At 43.8% G+C, this 20,992-nt stretch overlaps 1 protein-coding gene across 1 annotated transcript; it reads right to left on the reverse strand.

Annotated features, from left to right (window-relative positions):
• Nucleotides 1–6,314: 6,314 nt before the first annotated feature.
• lgi2b (leucine-rich repeat LGI family, member 2b) lies at nucleotides 6,315–19,054 on the reverse strand. The gene is made up of 8 exons (XM_062995386.1): nucleotides 18,864–19,054; nucleotides 16,689–16,760; nucleotides 16,137–16,208; nucleotides 14,874–14,945; nucleotides 13,301–13,372; nucleotides 11,650–11,819; nucleotides 10,348–10,512; nucleotides 6,315–7,393 (listed from the first exon to the last, which is right to left on the reverse strand). The coding sequence occupies exons 1-8, from the start codon at nucleotides 19,052–19,054 to the stop codon at nucleotides 6,579–6,581; spliced, it is 1,629 nt and encodes a 542-aa protein (XP_062851456.1). The 3' UTR covers nucleotides 6,315–6,578.
• Nucleotides 19,055–20,992: the final 1,938 nt, after the last annotated feature.

The raw sequence follows: 20,992 nt of genomic DNA on the forward strand, positions 1-20,992 counted from the left end.
CATTCCCACAGGGCATGAATCTGTGTACCTTCCTCCTTTTGACATTGTTTTAACCCAAGCTTTGTGGTGTCCAGTAAAATCTATGTAAAATTTTAAATCGCATCAATCTAACTCTAAGGTCTCTTGACATATTTTGATCCACTCATCTTCACTAATATCTGTATTTAGATCCCGTGCCCATATTACCCTGAGGGCCTCCATATATCTTCCCCTTGATCGATTTATTAAAATTTAATAATGCCACTCAGGTGGCGCAGTGGTAAAGCACGCTAGCACACCAGAGTTGGGGTCTCGAATACATCGAATCGAGTCTCAGCTCTGCCATTCCGACTGGGCTGGGCAGCATGAACAACGATTGGCTGTTGTTCAGGGTTAGAGGGTAAAAGGTCGGATCATAAGTCCTCATAACTGGTGCGACTGCGGCCCCTGCTGGCTGACTGATGGCGCCTGCACAGGGCTGAGGAATAATGCTGATGGGGGTGTGGCCCTCCGTACACGGTGCCCGTCGGTGTATGAACTCGACTCGTGCAGGTGAAAAATGCCGTCTGTACTGACTGTACGTGCCGGAGGGGGCGTTTGTCAGTTGAGAGGCGTCCTCAGTCAGCGGTGAAGGGACGAATCAGTATAGAGGACGTAGTCAGGGTAATTGGACACGATAAAACATACAAATATTTACTATATCTATCAATCTGCTCTACGGTAGGAAGTTTCGATAAGACAGAACAAATCGACAGAACACCGGGATCAAACAACACTTCTGTCATTCAGGGTCAAAGTGGCCATCCATAAACACTGGACAGAAGGTGGGAGGTCCTACACCCTGGACAGGGCACCAATCCATCCAGGGTGGCATAAACCCACATCTTTTAAAAACACGTCCTGAATATTCATTCATTTTTAGTAACTGGTTAATCCTGTTTAGGGTCAAAACAGTTTTAGTGCCACCCAGAAACACTTACTCACTCACTCACTCTTAGGAATTATTTACAGGAGTGAGTCCAGTCCACCAAATGCATGTTTTGAAGGCTGGAAGGAAGACGGAGTACCCAGAGTTATCAGGAGGAAACACACACAAAAACACAGCAATGAAGAACAAAGACTACGTAATGGAGGCAAGGACCAAACCCAGGACCTCAGGAACCATGTTACTGTGCAGCACACAGATTATCTCAATAATCACATCTGTTAAACATAACATTTCATTCCTGTATAATATTATCAAACACTGAATTATTTAATCAGTGATCTGAGGGCCAGTGTCATCAGTTCATACAACCTCCAAAACACATCAGTAGTTTTATGCATTATGGAAAATATTTATCTATTCTTTCTTGTCCAGCACCATGGGTCCCCAATAGTTTTTTAGGTAATAGACTACTCACAGTACTGCTAGAACACGATAACATGGTAATGACACTAGCAGGTGCAGTAGCGTTGTTGGGATTTTAAAACCTGCTTATATTTACTGGCCTCTTTATTAGTAACACGTACCCTGTGAGCGCTGGCTGTAGGTGATTTATTTATTGATAAGAATTCTAATGTCATGTTTTACATACAGGTAGTTACTGCTTACACAAGATTCATCAGTTTAAGTCTTTAATAACAAACACAGTCATGGACAATTTAGTATCACCTCACTTTAGACTGTCGGAGGAAACCGGAGCTCCTGGAGGAAACCCACACAGACTCGGGGAGAACATGCAAACTCCACACAGAAAGGACCCGGACCACCCCTCCTGGGAATCAAACCCAGGACCCTCTTGGCAGTGCTACCCACTGAGCTCTCTGATCACAGCATGCTGTTGGTTTGATATTTTTGGTTGAAATGCTGTTCTCCACCACCCAACCACACTGCTGCACCTGCTACACCCATACCAGTCCAACATGTTATTGACATGTTAGGGTCATTGCGGGGCTGAGAATGGCCCATCACCCAAGCATCATCTGGTCAGAAGGTCCTTGGTCAGGGAGGTAAGAAATAATACAAAGGTCGCTCTAAAAGTCTAATAGTTATTAGTTAAATCCAGCACAGAGACTTCAGTACCTGTTGGATGGGCAACCATCTCAGCAGCACCCAGCTAATACAATCAGTATGGTGAAACATGGTGGTGGCAGCATGACGATACAGAGGAGCTTCTCAGTGGCAGGAGCAGAGAGACTGGAAAGAATTCAGAGACCAATGAATGCAACCAGATAGAAGAAAAATATAAGGAAACCTCCTCCAAGAATTCCTTGGCTTTATTGTGTTGTGGATTTTTATTTTAAATAGATTAAATTACCATTTTACCACCAGTCTACACCCAGAAAGACTGGAGCGACAGCCAGTCACTGAGAAGGTCTCAGAATGTCATGAGTGGCCCAGCTAAAGCCTAAACTTAAACCCCACCCATTTTCTAAGGAGAGACCTGGAGACGAGAGTCCACAGACATTTGCTATTCGATCTGATAAAGCTTGAGAGGATCTTCCATGACGAATGGGATAAATCACCAAAATCCAGGTGAGCAAAGCTTGCAAAGACCAAGAAGGTGATGGTGAACCAAGTCCAAACTCTTTATAAACAGAAGTAATAAAGAAAAAACACCAGACAGGATAAATAATCGTTTATTTTATAAACACACGTAGGCACAGCAAAGCTCGGAGGGATCGCATGATTAGCCTCTAGATTCGTCCCTCTGTTGGCGACATTAGCAGCGCTCTACGCTAGGCTATCTTTGGTCATCATCTCTAAATCTACTTGAATAGCATGAAATCAGCGCAGAGTTACAACTTATTGCTCACATTAGCACGGTCGATGCTAACAGTCTCACCGATCCACTTCAGTCATGGCTTCCTATTATAGACAGTCGCTACGTGACACGCTTAAATGCTAACTGAGTGCAAAATCGTTGCATAGCCGCGAGTAAACACATGCACCAAGTCGCGCCCGCCGAGGCCGTCCGAAGGCATTTTTAGCTGATATGATATTGCACCGGCCAAGACAGGATTATTATACATAAACATTCAGACGGGACGCGACATCAAACCCCGTTACCGTAGTGATTAGAGCTGGGCGACAAATCCGAAAAAATATTAAATATTTTGTTCCTTTTATGTTCTGATCTTATCAGCCAATACAGAATTACTCAAATTCTTACAGTAAACAGCTTTACAGCGTAACTTCTGTTCACGTCAGTAATCTGTCAGTATAAAACTTCTGTCGTTTAATCAGAAATTACATCAAATCAGACAGAAATAGTATATACTGACACAGATATACTGACACTCAGATATACTGACACTCAGATATACTGACACTCAGATATACTGACACTCAGATATACTGACACTCAGATATACTGACACTCAGATATACAGACACTCAGATATACTGACACTCAGATATACAGACACTCAGATATACAATTGCTCAGATATACAGACACTAAGATATACAGACACTCAGATACACAGACACTCAGATATACAATTGCTCAGATACACAGACACTCAGATATACAGACAATCAGATACACAGACACTCAGATATACAGACACTCAGATATACAGACACTCAGATACACAGACACTCAGATATACAGACACTAAGATATACAGACACTCAGATATACAGACACTCAGATATACAATCACTAAGATATACAGACACTCAGATATACTGACACTCAGATATACTGACACTCAGATATACAGACACTCAGATATAGACACTCAGATATACAGACACTCAAATATACAGACATTAAGATACACCAGTACTTACATATACTGACGCTCAAATACACTGACACTCAGATACACAGACACTCAAATACAAAGACACTCAGATACACAGACACACAGATATACTGACACTCAGATATACAGACACTCAGATATACTGACACTCAGATAAACAGACACTCAGATATACAGACACTCAGATATACTGACACTCAGATATACAGACACTCAGATATACAATTGCTCAGATACACAGACACTCAGATATACAGACAGTCAGATACACAGACACTCAGATATACAATCACTCAGATATACAGACACTCAGATATACAGACACTCAGATATACAATTGCTCAGATACACAGACACTCAGATATACAGACAGTCAGATACACAGACACTCAGATATACAATTGCTCAGATACACAGACACTCAGATATACAGACACTCAGATATACAATTGCTCAGATACACAGACACTCAGATATACAGACAGTCAGATACACAGACACTCAGATATACAATCACTCAGATATACAGACACTCAGATATACAGACACTCAGATATACAGACACTCAGATATACAATTGCTCAGATATACAGACACTCAGATATACAGACACTCAGATATACAGACACTCAGATATACAATTGCTCAGATACACAGACACTCAGATATACAGACACTCAGATATACATACACTCAGATATACAATTGCTCAGATACACAGACACTCAGATATACAGACACTCAGATATACAATTGCTCAGATATACAGACACTCAGATATACAGACACTCAGATATACAGACACTCAGATATACAATTGCTCAGATACACAGACACTCAGATATACAGACACTCAGATATACAATTGCTCAGATACTCAGACACTCAGATATACAATTGCTCAGATACACAGACACTCAGATACACAGACACTCAGATATACAGACACTCAGATATACAATTGCTCAGATACTCAGACACTCAGATATACAATTGCTCAGATACACAGACACTCAGATATACAGACACTCAGATATACAGACACTCAGATATACAGACACTCAGATATACAGACACTCAGATATACAATTGCTCAGATACACAGACACTCAGATATACAATTGCTCAGATACACAGACACTCAGATATACAGACAATCAGATACACAGACACTCAGATATACAGACACTCAGATATACAGACACTCAGATACACAGACACTCAGATATACAGACACTAAGATATACAGACACTCAGATATACAGACACTCAGATATACAGACACTCAGATATACAGACAATCAGATATACAGACACTCAGATATACAATTGCTCAGATACACAGACACTCAGATATACAATTGCTCAGATACACAGACACTCAGATATACAGACAATCAGATACACAGACACTCAGATATACAGACACTCAGATATACAGACACTCAGATACACAGACACTCAGATATACAGACACTCAGATATACAGACACTCAGATATACAGACACTCAGATACACAGACACTCAGATATACAGACACTCAGATATACAGACACTCAGATATACAGACAATCAGATATACAGACACTCAGATATACAATTGCTCAGATACACAGACACTCAGATATACAATTGCTCAGATACACAGACACTCAGATATACAGACACTCAGATATACAATTGCTCAGATACACAGACACTCAGATATACAGACACTCAGATATACAATTGCTCAGATGTACAGACACTCAGATATACAGACACTCAGATATACAGAGTCAGATACACAGACACTTACATATACAGACACTCAGATATACAGACAGTCAGATACACAGACACTTACATATACAGACACTCAGATATAGACAGTCAGATACACAGACACTTACATATACAGACACTCAGATATATAGACAGTCAGATACACAGACACATATACAGACACTCAGATATACAGACACTCAGATATACAGACAGTCAGATACACAGACACATATACAGACACTCAGATATACAGACAGTCAGATACACAGACACGTACATATACAAACACTCAGATATACTGACAGTCAGATACACAGACATTCAGATATACTGACTCAGATATACAGATGCTCAAATACACTGATACTCAGATAAACTGACACTAAATTTTACCAACACTCAGATATACTGACACTTAGATTAACGGACAGACAGATACACAAGACTCAGATTTACAGACACTCAGATATACTGACTCAGATGTACAGATGCTCAGACAGTCAGATATAATGACACTTAGACACACCGACACTCGGAGATACTGACACTTAGATTTGCAGACAGTCAGATACGCAAGACTCAGATATACAGACACTCAGATGTACTTACACTCAGATATACTGACATTCAGATAATCAACACTCAGATATACCAACACCAAGATACACTGACACAAAAATTTAGATAAACAGACACTCAGATAAACAGACACTCAGATACACTGACACTCACAAATACAGACACAGATACACCAGCACTTACAAATAGCAATGCTCAGATACACCAAGATTTAGATACACTGACACTCAGATATACAGACACTCAGATACACCGACACTCAGATACACCAACACTAAGATACACTGACTATCAGATACACCGACACTCAGATACACCGACACTCAGATACACTGACACTCAGATACACCAGCACTTACATATAGCAATGCTCACATACACCTACATTCAGATATACTGACATTATGGAAATCATGAACATTACCTAACAAATTCCATGTTGGTTCTGGTTGAAATGTGAGGTTGTCGCCCAGCTCTAACAACATTTTTGGTCTCATCAACTGTAATCGACTGAAACATGTTCAAAAACCTTCGTTTTCCCCTTAAAACTGGTGGCGAGGAGGAAATCACGCTGACCTGTGGAAAACGCAGTAAAGGAACGAGGCCACTGAACAAACACCTCCCTGAATTTAATAAAGATCTGACTCTCCTCGTCCCACCTGAAGATCTGAGAGAAGGTGTAATCGCTGCTCAGGACCAGGTAGTGCTGACCTTTAAAGCTGAAAGGCTGGAGGACCATGGTACCACGTGATGGGAAGCCCTGGACCTCCTCAAACTGCTTCCCGGTCCACTTTAGGACCTTGGAATCTCCGATGTAGCAGGCCAGCGCTAAATAGAGGACACGTTTGATCCTGAAGGCCTTGATGCTAATCATGTCGTCCATGTTGGGTATCTCCTCAAACTGGACGAACTTCTGGGTGCTTTTGTTCCACTGGTAGATGACGGGGACCTGAGAACGGGTGGCTATGATGAGGACGGACTTCCCGTCCAGATCCACAAACTCGGCGTCGGAGTCGCGGAACCACTCGTGAAGAAACTGGTACGGGAAGAAACCAGTGTCGTTCCACCTGAAGAGGGTGGACATGCCCGCTTTGGAGCTGTCTACGATCAGGAAGAACCACTCGTCTCCGATTCCGAAGACTTCTATGTCGTTCGGCTTGGAGACGTTGAGCATCTCGACATTTTGGAACTTGGTGAACTGGTTCTGCTCCGGATCGAACCTGTAGACGCGCGAGCCGTCGAAGAGCTGAGCGACGATCACGTACGCCTGCTTGTTAATCAGGACCGACCTGCAGCCGATCACCGAGCGTCCTGCACAAAAACAAGTCAAAATTTGAGTTTAGGTAAAGTCATAAGGTCCTGGGTTCGATTCCCAGGTGAAACGATCCAGGTTCTTTCTGTGTGGAGTTTACATATTCTCTCCATGTCTGTGTGGGTTTCCTCCGGGAGCTCCGGTTTCCTCTCACAGTACAAAGACGTACAAGTGAGGTGTAAGGGCCGCTCAGGTGGCGCAGCGGTAAAAACACACGCTGGAACCAGAGCTGGATCTCAAATACATCGTATCGAGTCTCGGCTCTGCCTGCCGGCTCAGGCTGGGCGGCCACATGAACAACGATTGGCCTGTTGTTCAGATATGGGCGGGACTAAGCCGGATGGGGTCTCTCTCTCATGACTGGTGCAATTACGACCTCTACTGGCTGACTGATGGCGTCTGCAGAGAGACGGAAAAAGAGTGCTGTCAGGGTGTGTCTCTCCGTACACAACGCTGAGCTGCACTGCACTCGTCAAAGTGTAGGTGATAAGATGCATACGGCTGCTGCCCACGTGTTGGGGGGGCGTGGGTTAGCTTCGTTCTCCTCAATCGGAGCAGGGATCGGGCAATTGGACGAGCTAAAAGGGAGAACATGCATAAACAATATATATATATACAGTATATAAGCATTTTCTCCCTTTTTCTCCCTTTTAGGGCGTCCAATTGCCCGATTGCATCATGCTTCCTCTCCACCAATGTCGATCCCCATTTTGATTGAGGAGAATGAAGCTAACCCACGCCCCCTCCGACACGTGGGCAGCAGCCGTATGCATCTTGTCACCTACACTTATATACAGTGCTGGCCAAAAGTATTGGCACCCCTGCAATTCTGTCAGATAATACTCAATTTCTTCCAGAAAATGATTGCAATTACAAATGCTTTGATATTAAAATGTTCATTTAATTTGTCTTCAATGGAAAACCACAAAAAGAATTGTCAAAAAGCCAAATTGGATATAATTCCACACCAAACATAAAAAAGGGGGTGGACAAAAGTATTGGCACCCTTTGAAAAATCATGTGATGCTTCTCTAATTTGTGTAATTAACAGCACCTGTTACTTACCTGTGGCACATAACAGGTGGTGGCAATAACTAAATCACACTTGCAGCCAGTTAAAATGGATTAAAGTTGACTCAACCTCTGTCCTGTGTCCTTGTGTGTACCACATTGAGCATGGAGAAAAGAAAGAAGACCAAAGAACTGTCTGAGGACTTGAGAAGCAAAATTGTGAGGAAGCATGGGCAATCTCAAGGCTACAAGTCCATCTCCAAAGACCTGAATGTTCCTGTGTCTACCGTGCGCAGTGTCATCAAGAAGTTTAAAGCCCATGGCACTGTGGCTAACCTCCCTAGATGTGGACGGAAAAGAAAAATTGACGAGAGATTTCAACGAAAGATTGTGCGGATGGTGGATAAAGAACCTCGACTAACATCCAAACAAGTTCAAGCTGCCCTGCAGTCCGAGGGTACAACAGTGTCAACCCGTACTATCCGTCGGCGTCTGAATGAAAAGGGGCTCTATGGTAGGATACCCAGGAAGACCCCACTTCTGACCCAGAGACATAAAAAAGCCAGGCTGGAGTTTGCCAAAACTTACCTGAGAAAGCCAAAAACGTTTTGGAAGAATGTTCTCTGGTCAGATGAGACAAAAGTAGAGCTTTTTGGGAAAAGGCATCAACATAGAGTTTACAGGAAAAAAAACGAGGCCTTCAAAGAAAAGAACACGGTCCCTACAGTCAAACATGGCGGAGGTTCCCTGATGTTTTGGGGTTGCTTTGCTGCCTCTGGCACTGGACTGCTTGACCGTGTGCATGGCATTATGAAGTCTGAAGACTACCAACAAATTTTGCAGCATAATGTAGGGCCCAGTGTGAGAAAGCTGGGTCTCCCTCAGAGGTCATGGGTCTTCCAGCAGGACAATGACCCAAAACACACTTCAAAAAGCACTAGAAAATGGTTTGAGAGAAAGCACTGGAGACTTCTAAAGTGGCCAGCAATGAGTCCAGACCTGAATCCCATAGAATACCTGTGGAGAGATCTCAAAATGGCAGTTTGGAGAAGGCACCCTTCAAATCTCAGGGACCTGGAGCAGTTTGCCAAAGAAGAATGGTCTAAAATTCCAGCAGGGCATTGTAAGACACTCATTGATGGTTACCGGAAGCGGTTGTTCGCAGTTATTTTGTCTAAAGGTTGTGCTACCAAGTATTAGGCTGAGGGTGCCAATACTTTTGTCCGGCCCATTTTTGGAGTTTTGTGTAAAATGATAATTGATTTGACTTTTTTTTCATTCTCTTTTGTGTTTTTTCATTGCAAGCAAAATAAATGAAGATATTAATACCAAAGCATTTGTGATTGCAATCATTTTCTGGAAGAAATTGAGTATTATCTGACAGAATTGCAGGGGTGCCAATACTTTTGGCCAGCACTGTATATATTAATTGTGGGTTATCGGAAACTATAACAATATCTGCTGGGTCAACAAGCTGGTACAACTGGCTTCATCTTGTTTTCCCACCGCTTTATTCTGGCCAGGGTTGCAGTGCGTCCGGCAGAAACATTTACATTTTCAGCATTAAGCAGACGCCTTTATCCAAAGTGACTTCAGTTGAGACTGTATACATTGCAAGCAATTAAGGGTTAAGAGCCTTGCTCAAGTCTGATGTAGGGCTTGAACCAGCAGTCTTCTGATTACTAGCCCTGTACCTTAACCGCTGTGCTACCACTGGTACCTTGGTCAGAATGCCAACCCATCGCCTGCATAACCCACCAGACAGAGCCAATCTTGCCTCTATGTAGACGCCCAGCCTGCTGATAGCACCGCTGGGGATTTGAACCCTGGATCCCAGCGATAGCAGGCTCGCGTCATCTACTACTACGTCACCCGAGCGGCCCCAATTCACGTGTAAGGATATAAAACGATCCGATTAAGAATAACAAGGATCCCGTCAGACCTGTGATGTTGTCGAATGGCCGGAAGTTTGCTTCGATGTGATCCCACTCCATGATTATGCAACTGTCTGAGTTGGGCACTGCCAAAGCAACGTAAATATCTTCTTTATAGGTGAAAATGTCGGCAGACATGGACTGACTGTTAATGGTCTGATGAGGGACAAAATCTGCAAAGAAATAAAAGAAAAAGCATCAAATTTGTACTTCTAATTTAGGATTTATTTCTGCATTTTCTCCCATTTTGGTGTAGTCAATCTGTCTTCCGCTGCTGGTGGATCCCTGATTGCAGTCGAGGTGGGGGGTATATTGCTGCTCACGCCTCCTCAACCCACGCTCAGCCCTTAACGGAACCCTTTTTCACCCATGTGTTCTGCACAGGCGCCTCTATCTGCCAATCAGGGTCCTTACACAGCGTTTGAAGACCCCACCCACATAGTCCGGTCATCCCGCCCTAGCAGAGATGTGTCTGCTGCAGGCACTGCCGATTATGCCGACCGGTGGCAACGACTGGTGTGCTAGCGGAATTAGGAAATTACTTTTACTTTACTTTTGCAGCGTTTAGCAGACGTTTTATCCAAAGTGACTTACAGTACTATGACAGTATATATTGTCTAAGCAATTGAGGGTTAAGGGTCTTGCTCAAGGGCCCAACAGTGGCAGCCGGAGGTGGTGAGGCTTAAACCAGTGACCTTTTCATTACTAGTCCAGTACCTTAACGACTAGGCTACAACTGCCCTCAATTAAATTTCCCTCTCTCACTCACTCACAGTTTTATTCGCTTATCCAATCAGGGTCGTGGACGGGGAAGGGGGGGGGGGGGTTGCTGGAGCCTATCCCAGCTTTTCAGTGGGCGCAAGGCACACAGAAACACCCTGGACGGGGCGCCAGTCCATCGCAAGGCACACACACACATACACACACACACTCACCTATAGGGCAAATCAGTGTCTCCAATTAACCTGACTGCAAGTTTTTGTTTTTGGACTGTGGGAGGAAACCGGAGCTCCCGGAGGAAACCCACGCAGACACAGGGAGAACATGCTAACTCCACACAGAAAGGACCCGGACCGCCCTGCCTGGGGATCGAACCCAGGACCTTCTTGCTGTGAGGCGACAGTGCTACCCACCGAGCCACCATGCCACTCAATTAAATTAATTAAATTAATTTAATCAATTAATTTAATTTAATCAATTAATATCTAGGAAATCTAGTAACGACCTCTCAGAGTGTCAGAGTTTTAATAAATATAACATCATCATCATCATGCTTTACTACATACAGTACATGTTACAGGTGAAATTACCAGTGGAGACGCATGTGCCGTGTCTTTCGGGGAAGTCTTTCAGCAGGACGCCTTTCATCTCCGCCGGTTCAGCGCAGTAAGCGTCTGAAACCGTCGCGTTCGTCTTCTTCAGCCACAGCATCAACCACATGGACAGGCAGTCGCACTGAAAGGCGTTTCCACGTAGATCTCTGCACGTCAAACAAAACAACAAAGCGTTACAGCTACGTCTGAAAGAACCCGGTACTGACCATACAGGGGATCCAGAAAGTATTCAGACCCCTTTACGTACAGCAGACGTAATCGTGTTTATAGTGGCTTTGATATTACTTTAATTAATTCAAATTAAAATCTATTAAATCTACTGAAATCTGTCTACAAATCTATTGAATCTATTATTTTATTCACGTATTCAGACTCTTTGCATCCCAGATTGTTTTCAGGTGCACCACTTTGCTTTAATATGGTTTTGCTTTGTCCGTGGGCGGCTTGGTGGCTCGGTGGGTAGCACTGTCGCCTCACAGCAAGAAGGTCCAGGGTACGATTCCCAGGTGGAGCGGTCCGGGTCCTTTCTGTTTCCTCCGGGTGCTCCGGTTTCCTCCCACAGTACAAAGACGGGCAAGTGAGGTAAACTGGAGATACGAAATTGTTCATGGCTGTGCTTCATCTTAAAAACTGGTGGCGCAGCGGGATATTCCGGGATATTCGAAACTCTGTGTTGCCCCCGGTCGGCTGGGTGCCATCTAGCGGCCGTAATTGGCAGTGCCTGCAGCAGACACGTTGGCCAATTAGGTGCCAGGGCGGGATGACCGGACTATGTGGGTGGGGTCTCCAAAAGCCGTGCAAGGACCCTGATTAGCAGATAGAGGCGCCTGTGCATAACACATGGATGAAAAAGAAGGGGGTCGGAGGAGGTGTGAGCAGCAACGTTCCCTCCTCGAACGCAATCAAGGATCTACAGCAGCGAAAGACAGACTGACTACACAGAAATCTGGAAAAAAATGGGAGAAAATTGTCTCAGGGTCAGCTTTTGTATGGCGCCCCTGAAGCCGAGAGGGTTAAGGGCCCTGCTCAGGGGGCCCAACAGCGGCTGCATGGCAGAGCTGGGATTTGAACTCTCAATCTGGGTTATCACTGTCCCTAAAGAATCAAGGGAGAGCAGTGCAATGACTGAACCACCTTCTTGATCATGGTCTCGCCCCTGCCAGGTAAGTATGACTCTTGACGTGTCCAGAACTCAGGTGGAGGATTGATTTTCAGTTTGAAAAGGCACATTGGGGTCTACAAGAGCCCCAAATTTACACTGAACTGTCAGGACAAAAATCAGCCATTACGTACCAAGGAACTCCAAAAAGGGGTCTCTTTTAGAAGGGGTGTCCAAATTTTATATGAACTTTTGTCCATATAGAGTAGATTTAATACTACTGAACAGTTCAGTCCATTCAGTAGATGTATTTTGCTTTTTTTCAGTGAAAGACTTGTACACAGTTGCAGTACTTATACGTGCACCCCTGATGCCCCCTGGCACTGCCAGTGCTCGCTAATCTCCCACAACAACAGCGGTGCGAACTCTCTGACCGGCTCGCCTGTGTACCGGTGTGGTCCTAACTCAATCACTGTTCTGTTTACAGTTTATCAGCGTGTGTTAGATGAGAATCAGACGAGCACTCACAGCTCCATCAGGGAGTGCAGGTCAGAGAACAGACCTTTGGGCAGAGTTTTCATGTTGTTGTTCGCCAGCGACCTGCAAAATCAGAAGAAAAAAAAGCTTTAATGGTCAGAATTTAGTGGACACTAGCTTAAATTGTCTCTGTTCTTCTGGTTGTCCACGAGATGTTGGAGTGTGTCTGTGGGAATCAGTCAGTGCACGTTCAGCTAAAAGAGCATCGGTACACAACCTTACAACCAACTGACTTTTCAATTCATCCTAACCAGCGTTTGAGTGGATTGACGGACGGGTGTTTCAGCCACACCCATTCTTAACATTTAGTAAAATACAAAAATACATGTACTTGTACTTGTACTCGGTTGGGAAAAAATGGTATTGATGCATCCCTAATAATAAACTTCCCTCGCAAGGAGCAGCGCTGTGTCCGTGTACAATCACGTGTTGTGCGCATCATTCCCGTCCCCACAGATGAGGTCTCCACCCAGACCCTACTGCTGCACCACCCGAGGGGTGTTTTGCGCACTATCAGTGGTCACATCTGTGCCTGGAATCTATTTGAACCTTGAACAAGCAGCCAGAACGTCACATGATGATTTTCCATCAATACTCCGCCTTGGAAGGCAACCAGAAATCGATACGGCATCCTGAGAAACCATTAGCAGGATGCAGCGTGTTTTATGTGTACATGTTAAATCAATGTAGATCTGCAGAAAACATGTACACTGCCTTGTACTTATCCCCCCCCCCCCCCCCCCCAACCTTAAAGGAGAGTATCGGGACGCCCCTTTTAATTACTGAATTCACGTGTTTCAGCCACAACAGCTGCTAACAGGTGTAATAAATCAGTTATATAAAAGACATGACATCCTTCTGCCCTTCAAGCTCTATAAAGAAACCCTAGTGTCCTGCACAGAGACCCTGACCTGAACACTACTCAACAGCTCTGGGATGAACCAGAACATCAACTGAGCATCAGTGCCCAGCCATACACATGCTGCCATCTTTAGACAGAATGGGCACAAATTCCCATACAAGGACATACTTCTTATGTCCAAGTCTTGTGAGAAGCTTCTCAGATAAGCGGCTGATGTTCTAGCTGAAAATATCACACAGAGGTCATTCAGTTTTAATACGCTTTGTTGTTGAAATGGGACGTCAACAAGCTCATGGTCGGATGTCTGAATACTTTTGGCCATCTATTGTATTTTCTAACATTTTAGCAACATTGCTGTGAAATCCCTAAATTAAATTCTGGTCCACCGGTGTGCTTGGATGGAGCTGTCAAGCGTCCAGGAACAAGTATATATACATATACTGTATATATATGCACGAGGGATAATCTCTCATGTCTAAGAGACTGAGAGACGCTTATAGCTTTAAGGGAAAGAAGATTTTCATGTGATGATGTAAAAGCCGAGGCGCATCAGTGGCTACAAGCTGGTACAAGCTGGTAAAGTTGGCACGATGCTGGAAAAATGCATCAGAAGGTGATGATGTAGAAAAGTGATGGAATTTAACATTCGTAATAAATAGAGTTTTATGCGTTGCCTTAAAAGTTCCCATAAACGTAACTTACAGATGAGTGACGTCGCGAAGTCCTCGGAAAGCGTTCTTGCTGATCTCCTCTATCTTGTTCCCTTCGATAAATCTGAGACGTAAGAAAAGTGAATGAGCACATCGTGAGGAAACAGAACCGGATGGTTTGGATTAAAAATCTGATCCTGGTTCCACATGAAGTAGATCTGATAGATTTGTTTGATCTAAAGTACCACAGATGCCTGTAGGGTGGAGAAGATGGTTGGGAAAATTCAGCATCTCAGTGGGGTTCAGGACAGGACTGTGAAGAGGCTGTTTTTTTTTATTGTGGGAGGCACATAAAGCTTTCACTATGGTTCAAATGCCCCTATTAAATACCCCAGAGTGTTAACTTTCATTATTTATAAATACATGAATGATGTCAAATTAATTTTTTTTCTAGATCAGGAATCGACTCTTTATTCTACATCAGGAGGCAAATCGATATTCAGTCAGGACTCGAAAATCGGCTCTCGATCGCTGTGTGTAGACTCAGGAAAAATATCTAGCGTGTTGCGAGCAGGTTTTAATTGTTGTGAACGCAAGATACAGAAGGGAAACCCGAGGGAGGAGTGTAAATATGTGGGGCATAATATCGTCCACACCAAACCATAATACCATCATTGCAGTGCAAAAAATATTTATTTGACTTCCAGCTACTTTTCCTCTTTGCTTTTACGCTGCACATCAGCGCTCAAACGGCTTCTTTCTGACGTGCATTTTTGGACGTGGTGTCATTAAACCCCTCGTCACATCTTGTGTGTGTTTTCGTGACTGAACGTAGTTTGGGAGATCAGATAGACTCTGAGATTCCTCCTGATGATAGAAGGTGTACTGTGTCACCCCCTGTCACCGATCAATCAAATAGTGTGAAAACCAAACAACTTAAAAGACTCTCGATTACAAAAGACCAAGTCGTGTAGTGTGAACTTGGCATAAGATCGCAAACCATTGGACTTCTTGATGTTCCAAGGTTTAAACTGACCACTAAGGGTCACTAAGGGTGGTCGATTGTTTAGTGTTTTAGCTTCCATGTTATGGAATTATCTTCCCAGCTCGATCAGCGATGCCTCCTTTTTACATGATCTTCTCATGGTTTCCTCTGTACTCGTTCTACCTTTAACGTCCTTTTGTTGCACTTCTGTTTAATGTGTTCAAGTTCCCTGACTGTAAAGCCTTAAGCACATGAAAGATCTGAACCTAAACTGAATTTGACCTGCGGTTCCTTACATTTTCTAGTGTTCTAGTGTTTTCTAGCACTTACAGATACTCGAGGCGAGGAAGGCCGGAGAAAGCGTCGTCCTTTATGCTGGAGATGGAGTTTGAATTAAAGAGTCTGAAAAACAAGAGCACGTTTTAACAAGCGGGCATCACAGTGGCACAGCTGGTAGAGCCAGTACCACACAGCAACCTGGTCCCTGTGTATCAGAAGTTCCCCATATGTCCTCTTTTTGGGTTTTTTTTCTTGGCACTACAGTTTCCTTTAGTCTCTCAAAACACACACAGTATCATGCAGAACAACCTTCACAGAAAAACATCTTCACATGTTCCCTTACCATGTGACCAGTCTGTACATGATAGTACTGATGTTATATGATTATACAGTATAATTCACTTCTATCACAGAGTGTAATTGAATGTTATTAATAAAAGTGAATGTGTTTATATGATAAAGGGAGCTGGAGATTTCTATTAGGATAAATATGTCAGACTGTGGAGAGTAAAACAGACGAACGTCGAGCTTCTCTCCGGTGTGTAAGTGCATCTCGGAGCAAATCCTGCTGTGTGGGCTAATGCACGCTCAATATTGACTTACAGTAAGTGCAGGGATGGCATGAGGGCAAACGCTGCCTCCTTGATTTCTGGAAAAGTCCCATTGACGATACTCCTGTAAAAACAGAGCTTCGGTTATTACACCCAGTGATAGAAAACCATTCAGACATGATTCCTCAAAAACAGCCTTTAAAACTCTGTATTTTTAAAACCCAGTATTTGATTCTCCAGCTCAGATTATAAAAATACATTATTAATGTTCATGTATATTTTATGTGCTGCTTGGTGCAAGCAACCCTGTTAGCAAAACTGCAGAGCATAAATGACAGTCGTTAGAAATACTGTATATCAGCGCTCCCCAACCTTTTTTGCAGCACGGACCGGTTTCATATAAGATATAATTTCGCAGACCGGCGAGGGTGGAAGGATTTAAAATAGAAGAACTATAGAGTGGAAAATCAGTGTGAATTCTGAATTTTTTCGATGCAACGAGACGCTGCTCCCACCTAGTGGTGATTGGAGACAATAACACCTGAAGAGTTTTGAAAATTTAATTGCTCTTGTAGCGTCTCTAATTATTTATTCTTTCTGTGTGGCCCGGTAATAAATGACCCGTGGACCTGTGGTTGTGTACACCGATCAGCCATAACATTAAAACCACCTCCTTGTTTCTACACTTACTGTCCATTTTATCAGCTCCACTTACCATATAGAAGCACTTTGTAGTTCTACAATTACTGACTGTAGTCCATCTGTTTCTCTACATGCTTTGTTATCCCCTTTCATGCTGTTCTTCAATGGTCAGGACCCCCACAGGACCACCACAGAGCAGGTATTATTTAGGTGGTGGATGATTCTCAGCACTGCAGTGACACTGACATGGTGGTGGTGTGTTAGTGTGTGTTGTGCTGGTATGAGTGGATCAGACACAGCGGCGCTGCTGGAGTTTTTAAACACTTCACTCTCACTGCTGGACTGAAAATAGTCCACCAACCAAAAATATCCAGCCAACAGCGCCCCGTGGGCAGTCTCCTGTGACCACTGATGAAGATCTAGAAGATGACCGACTCAAACAGCAGCAATAGATGAGCGATCGTCTCTGACTTTACATCTACAAGGTGGACCAAGTAGGTAGGAGTGTCTAATAGAGTGGACAGTGAGTGGACACGGTGTTTAGAAACTCCACTCATACCAGCACAACACACACTAACACACCACCACCATGTCAGTGTCACTGCAGTGCTGAAAATCATCCACCACCTAAATAATACCTGCTCTGTGGGGGTCCTGACCATTGAAGAACAGCATGAAAGGGGGTAACAAAGCATGCAGAGAAACAGATGGACTACAGTCAGTAATTGTAGAACTACACAGTGCTTCTATATGGTAAGTGGAGCTGATATATATAGGAAGGAAGGCCCTTTCCTGTTCCAGCATGACTGTGCCCTGGTGCCAACCCCAATAAACATCACTGGGGTGAAGTGAAATGCTTACTGCAAGTCAGACCTGGTCCGACATCAGTCCCTGATCTTACAAACTTGTAAGGACACAAACAAACGGACACAAATTCCCACAGACACACACACACACTTCTTTTGGAAAGCCTAGAACAGCGGAGGATGCTCTTACTGCAAAAAGGTGCAGGAATCTGAGAATCTCCATAATTATGACTATGAATTTGAACAAGGATGGTCAAGTGTCTACAAACTTTTGCCCATGTGATGCATCTGCAGAGGCAGTACGTTTTATGATGTTGCAACACTGGGCAGATTAACATCGATCAGATGTGTATGGGGGGAAAATTCTGAACCCTGCAGGATGAATGCGGACTTCTGGTGGTACAAGGTTCAAATGCAGAACAAAAGAACGTAAACATTCATGTACTGAAGTCCAGATTCTCACATTATATGAAAATAATAATGATTATTATATTATTAAGCTCATATATTTTATCTTTAAGGATCCTTGATCATTTTAAATCTTTTTTGGGGGAATTTTAAAGAATTGCTTTCATTTTGTGTCCATGCAGTGCAGTCAGAAAGTGTTGCAGCATGCAGTAGGTGTGTTGTAACATACAGTGAGTGTATGATGGGACAGGGCTGGTCCTCTATAGCTGGAACTGAATAAAAGTTGAGAAGTCTCACTAATCTTGTACATGCAGTGAGATCATGCCTGTTAGAGAGGTGCAGATGAGTGTGCTGAGTGGAGTGGTGCTTACAGAGAGGTGATCTCGGCCGGGACGGTTCGGGGGATGATGGATGATCCCACACAGATGACGGTCTCAGAGGTGCAGCTGCAGCCTGGAGGACATTTAAACACCCGCTTAGATTCCGAAACATCAGCAGCAAACAAGAACAACAACACTGTGATCACAAATCGGACCGAACAGCTCGGATTAACACGCATCATGGTGCAGAAGTTTCTGCAGGATCCGGAGGTCCCGAACAGCACTGCAGCACTGCAGGATTTCTGACGTCACAGTCCGGACTGAGGAGCGTGTCGAAACACGCATGCGCAAAGGTTTCAGGCGACACCGACCACACACACCCGACTGAGCTGAATACAAATCTGCACAAATATGCAAGACGAGGCCAAGTTTATTTATATAGCACCTTAAACACAACCAAAAGTGCTGTACAGACTCAGTATACTGCGTAACAAATGAATACCATGTACAAATAAATCTTACAATATCATGAAAACATAATACAATACATATTAAAAGTATTAAAACTATTAATTACAGTCGCCACACACCTCAACCAGTGTTAAACACCAAAGTAAACAGCCTTGACTCTTTTGGAAAGCCTTTCCAGCACAGCGGAGGTTGCTCTTACTGCAAAAGGGAGAAGTCTCCATATTTATAGCTACAGTTTTGTACAAGGATGTACAGTATGTGATGTACACTATATTGCCAAAAGTATTCACTCACCCATCCAAATAATTGAATTCAGGAGTTCCGATCACTTCCATGGCCACAGGTGTATAAAACCGAGCACCTCGGCATGCAGACTGCTTCTACACACATTAGTGAAAGAACGGGTCGCTCTCAGGAGCTCAGCGAATTCCAGCGTGGTACCGTGATGCCACCTGTGCAACAAGTCCAGTGGTGAAATTTCCTCACTACTAAATATTCCACAGTCGACTGTCAGTGCTATTATAACAAAGTGGAAGCGATTGGGAACGACAGCAGCTCAGCCACCAAGTGATACCACGTAAAATGACAGAGCTCAAGAACAGTGTGTAGAGCTTCACGGAACGGGTTTCCATGGCCGAGCAGCTGCATCCAAGCCTTACATCACCGGATGCAGTGGTGTAAAGCACGCCACCACTGGACTCTAGAGCAGTGCAGACGTGTTCTCTGGAGTGACGAATCACGCTTCTCCGTCTGGTGATCCGATAGACGAGTCTGGGTTTGGCGGTTGCCAGGAGAACGGTACCTGTCTGACTGTATTGTGCCGAGTGTAAAGTGTGGTGGAGGGGGGATTATGGTGTGGGGGGGTTTTTCAGGAGTCGGGCTCGGCCCCTTAGTTCCAGTGAAAGGAACTCTTAATGCTTCATCAGGACAATTTCATGCTCCCAACTTTGTGGGAACAGTTTGGGGATGGCCCCTTCCTGTTCCAACATGACTGCGCACCAGTGCACAAAGCACAAGGTCCATAAAGACGTGGATGAGCCAGTTTGGTGTGGAAGAACTTGACCGATAGAAAACCTTTGGGATGAATTAGAGAGGAGACTGTGAGCCGGGCCTTCTCGTCCAACATCAGTGTCTGCTCCTGAGCTTAGACCTCGATGTCTCCAAATGCATCAGGTTACCAGACCTCGGGGCTTTCAGCGGAATCTGAACCTGCAAAAGTTCTGCAATGTATGATAATGCCTTAAAAACCAGCAGTAATACCTTAAAATCAATCCTAAATTTCACTGAGAGCCAATGACGGGAAGCCAGGGCTGGCATTATCGAATCTCTTTCCTTCTTCCAGTAAAAAGACGAGCTGCTGCATTTTGCACATCAACAGCTACTATTTTATTATTAATAATAATGCGTATAGAACTACAGAGCTGTGAAAAAGTATTTGCACCCATCGGATTTCTTCCATTTGTGCTAACTTTTAATTGTTTCAGATCCTCCAAACACCAGTGAACACAACACACAGCTTTTAAATCCTAATTCCATTCATTCAATATAAAGATGTTGAAAAGTAATTCCCTTTCTACATCTTCTAACTGGTTGTGAAGGCAGGGGTTGCTCAGTGGTCAAGATACTGGACCAGCGATCATAAGGTTTCTAACCCTCAGTTGCTCAAATTGAATTCAGAGCTAATTGAACGTTGCTTCAGATATAAGCAT

Source organism: Trichomycterus rosablanca, chromosome 5, assembly GCF_030014385.1.
Source record: "Trichomycterus rosablanca isolate fTriRos1 chromosome 5, fTriRos1.hap1, whole genome shotgun sequence".
NCBI classification, from domain to species: Eukaryota; Metazoa; Chordata; class Actinopteri; order Siluriformes; family Trichomycteridae; genus Trichomycterus; species Trichomycterus rosablanca.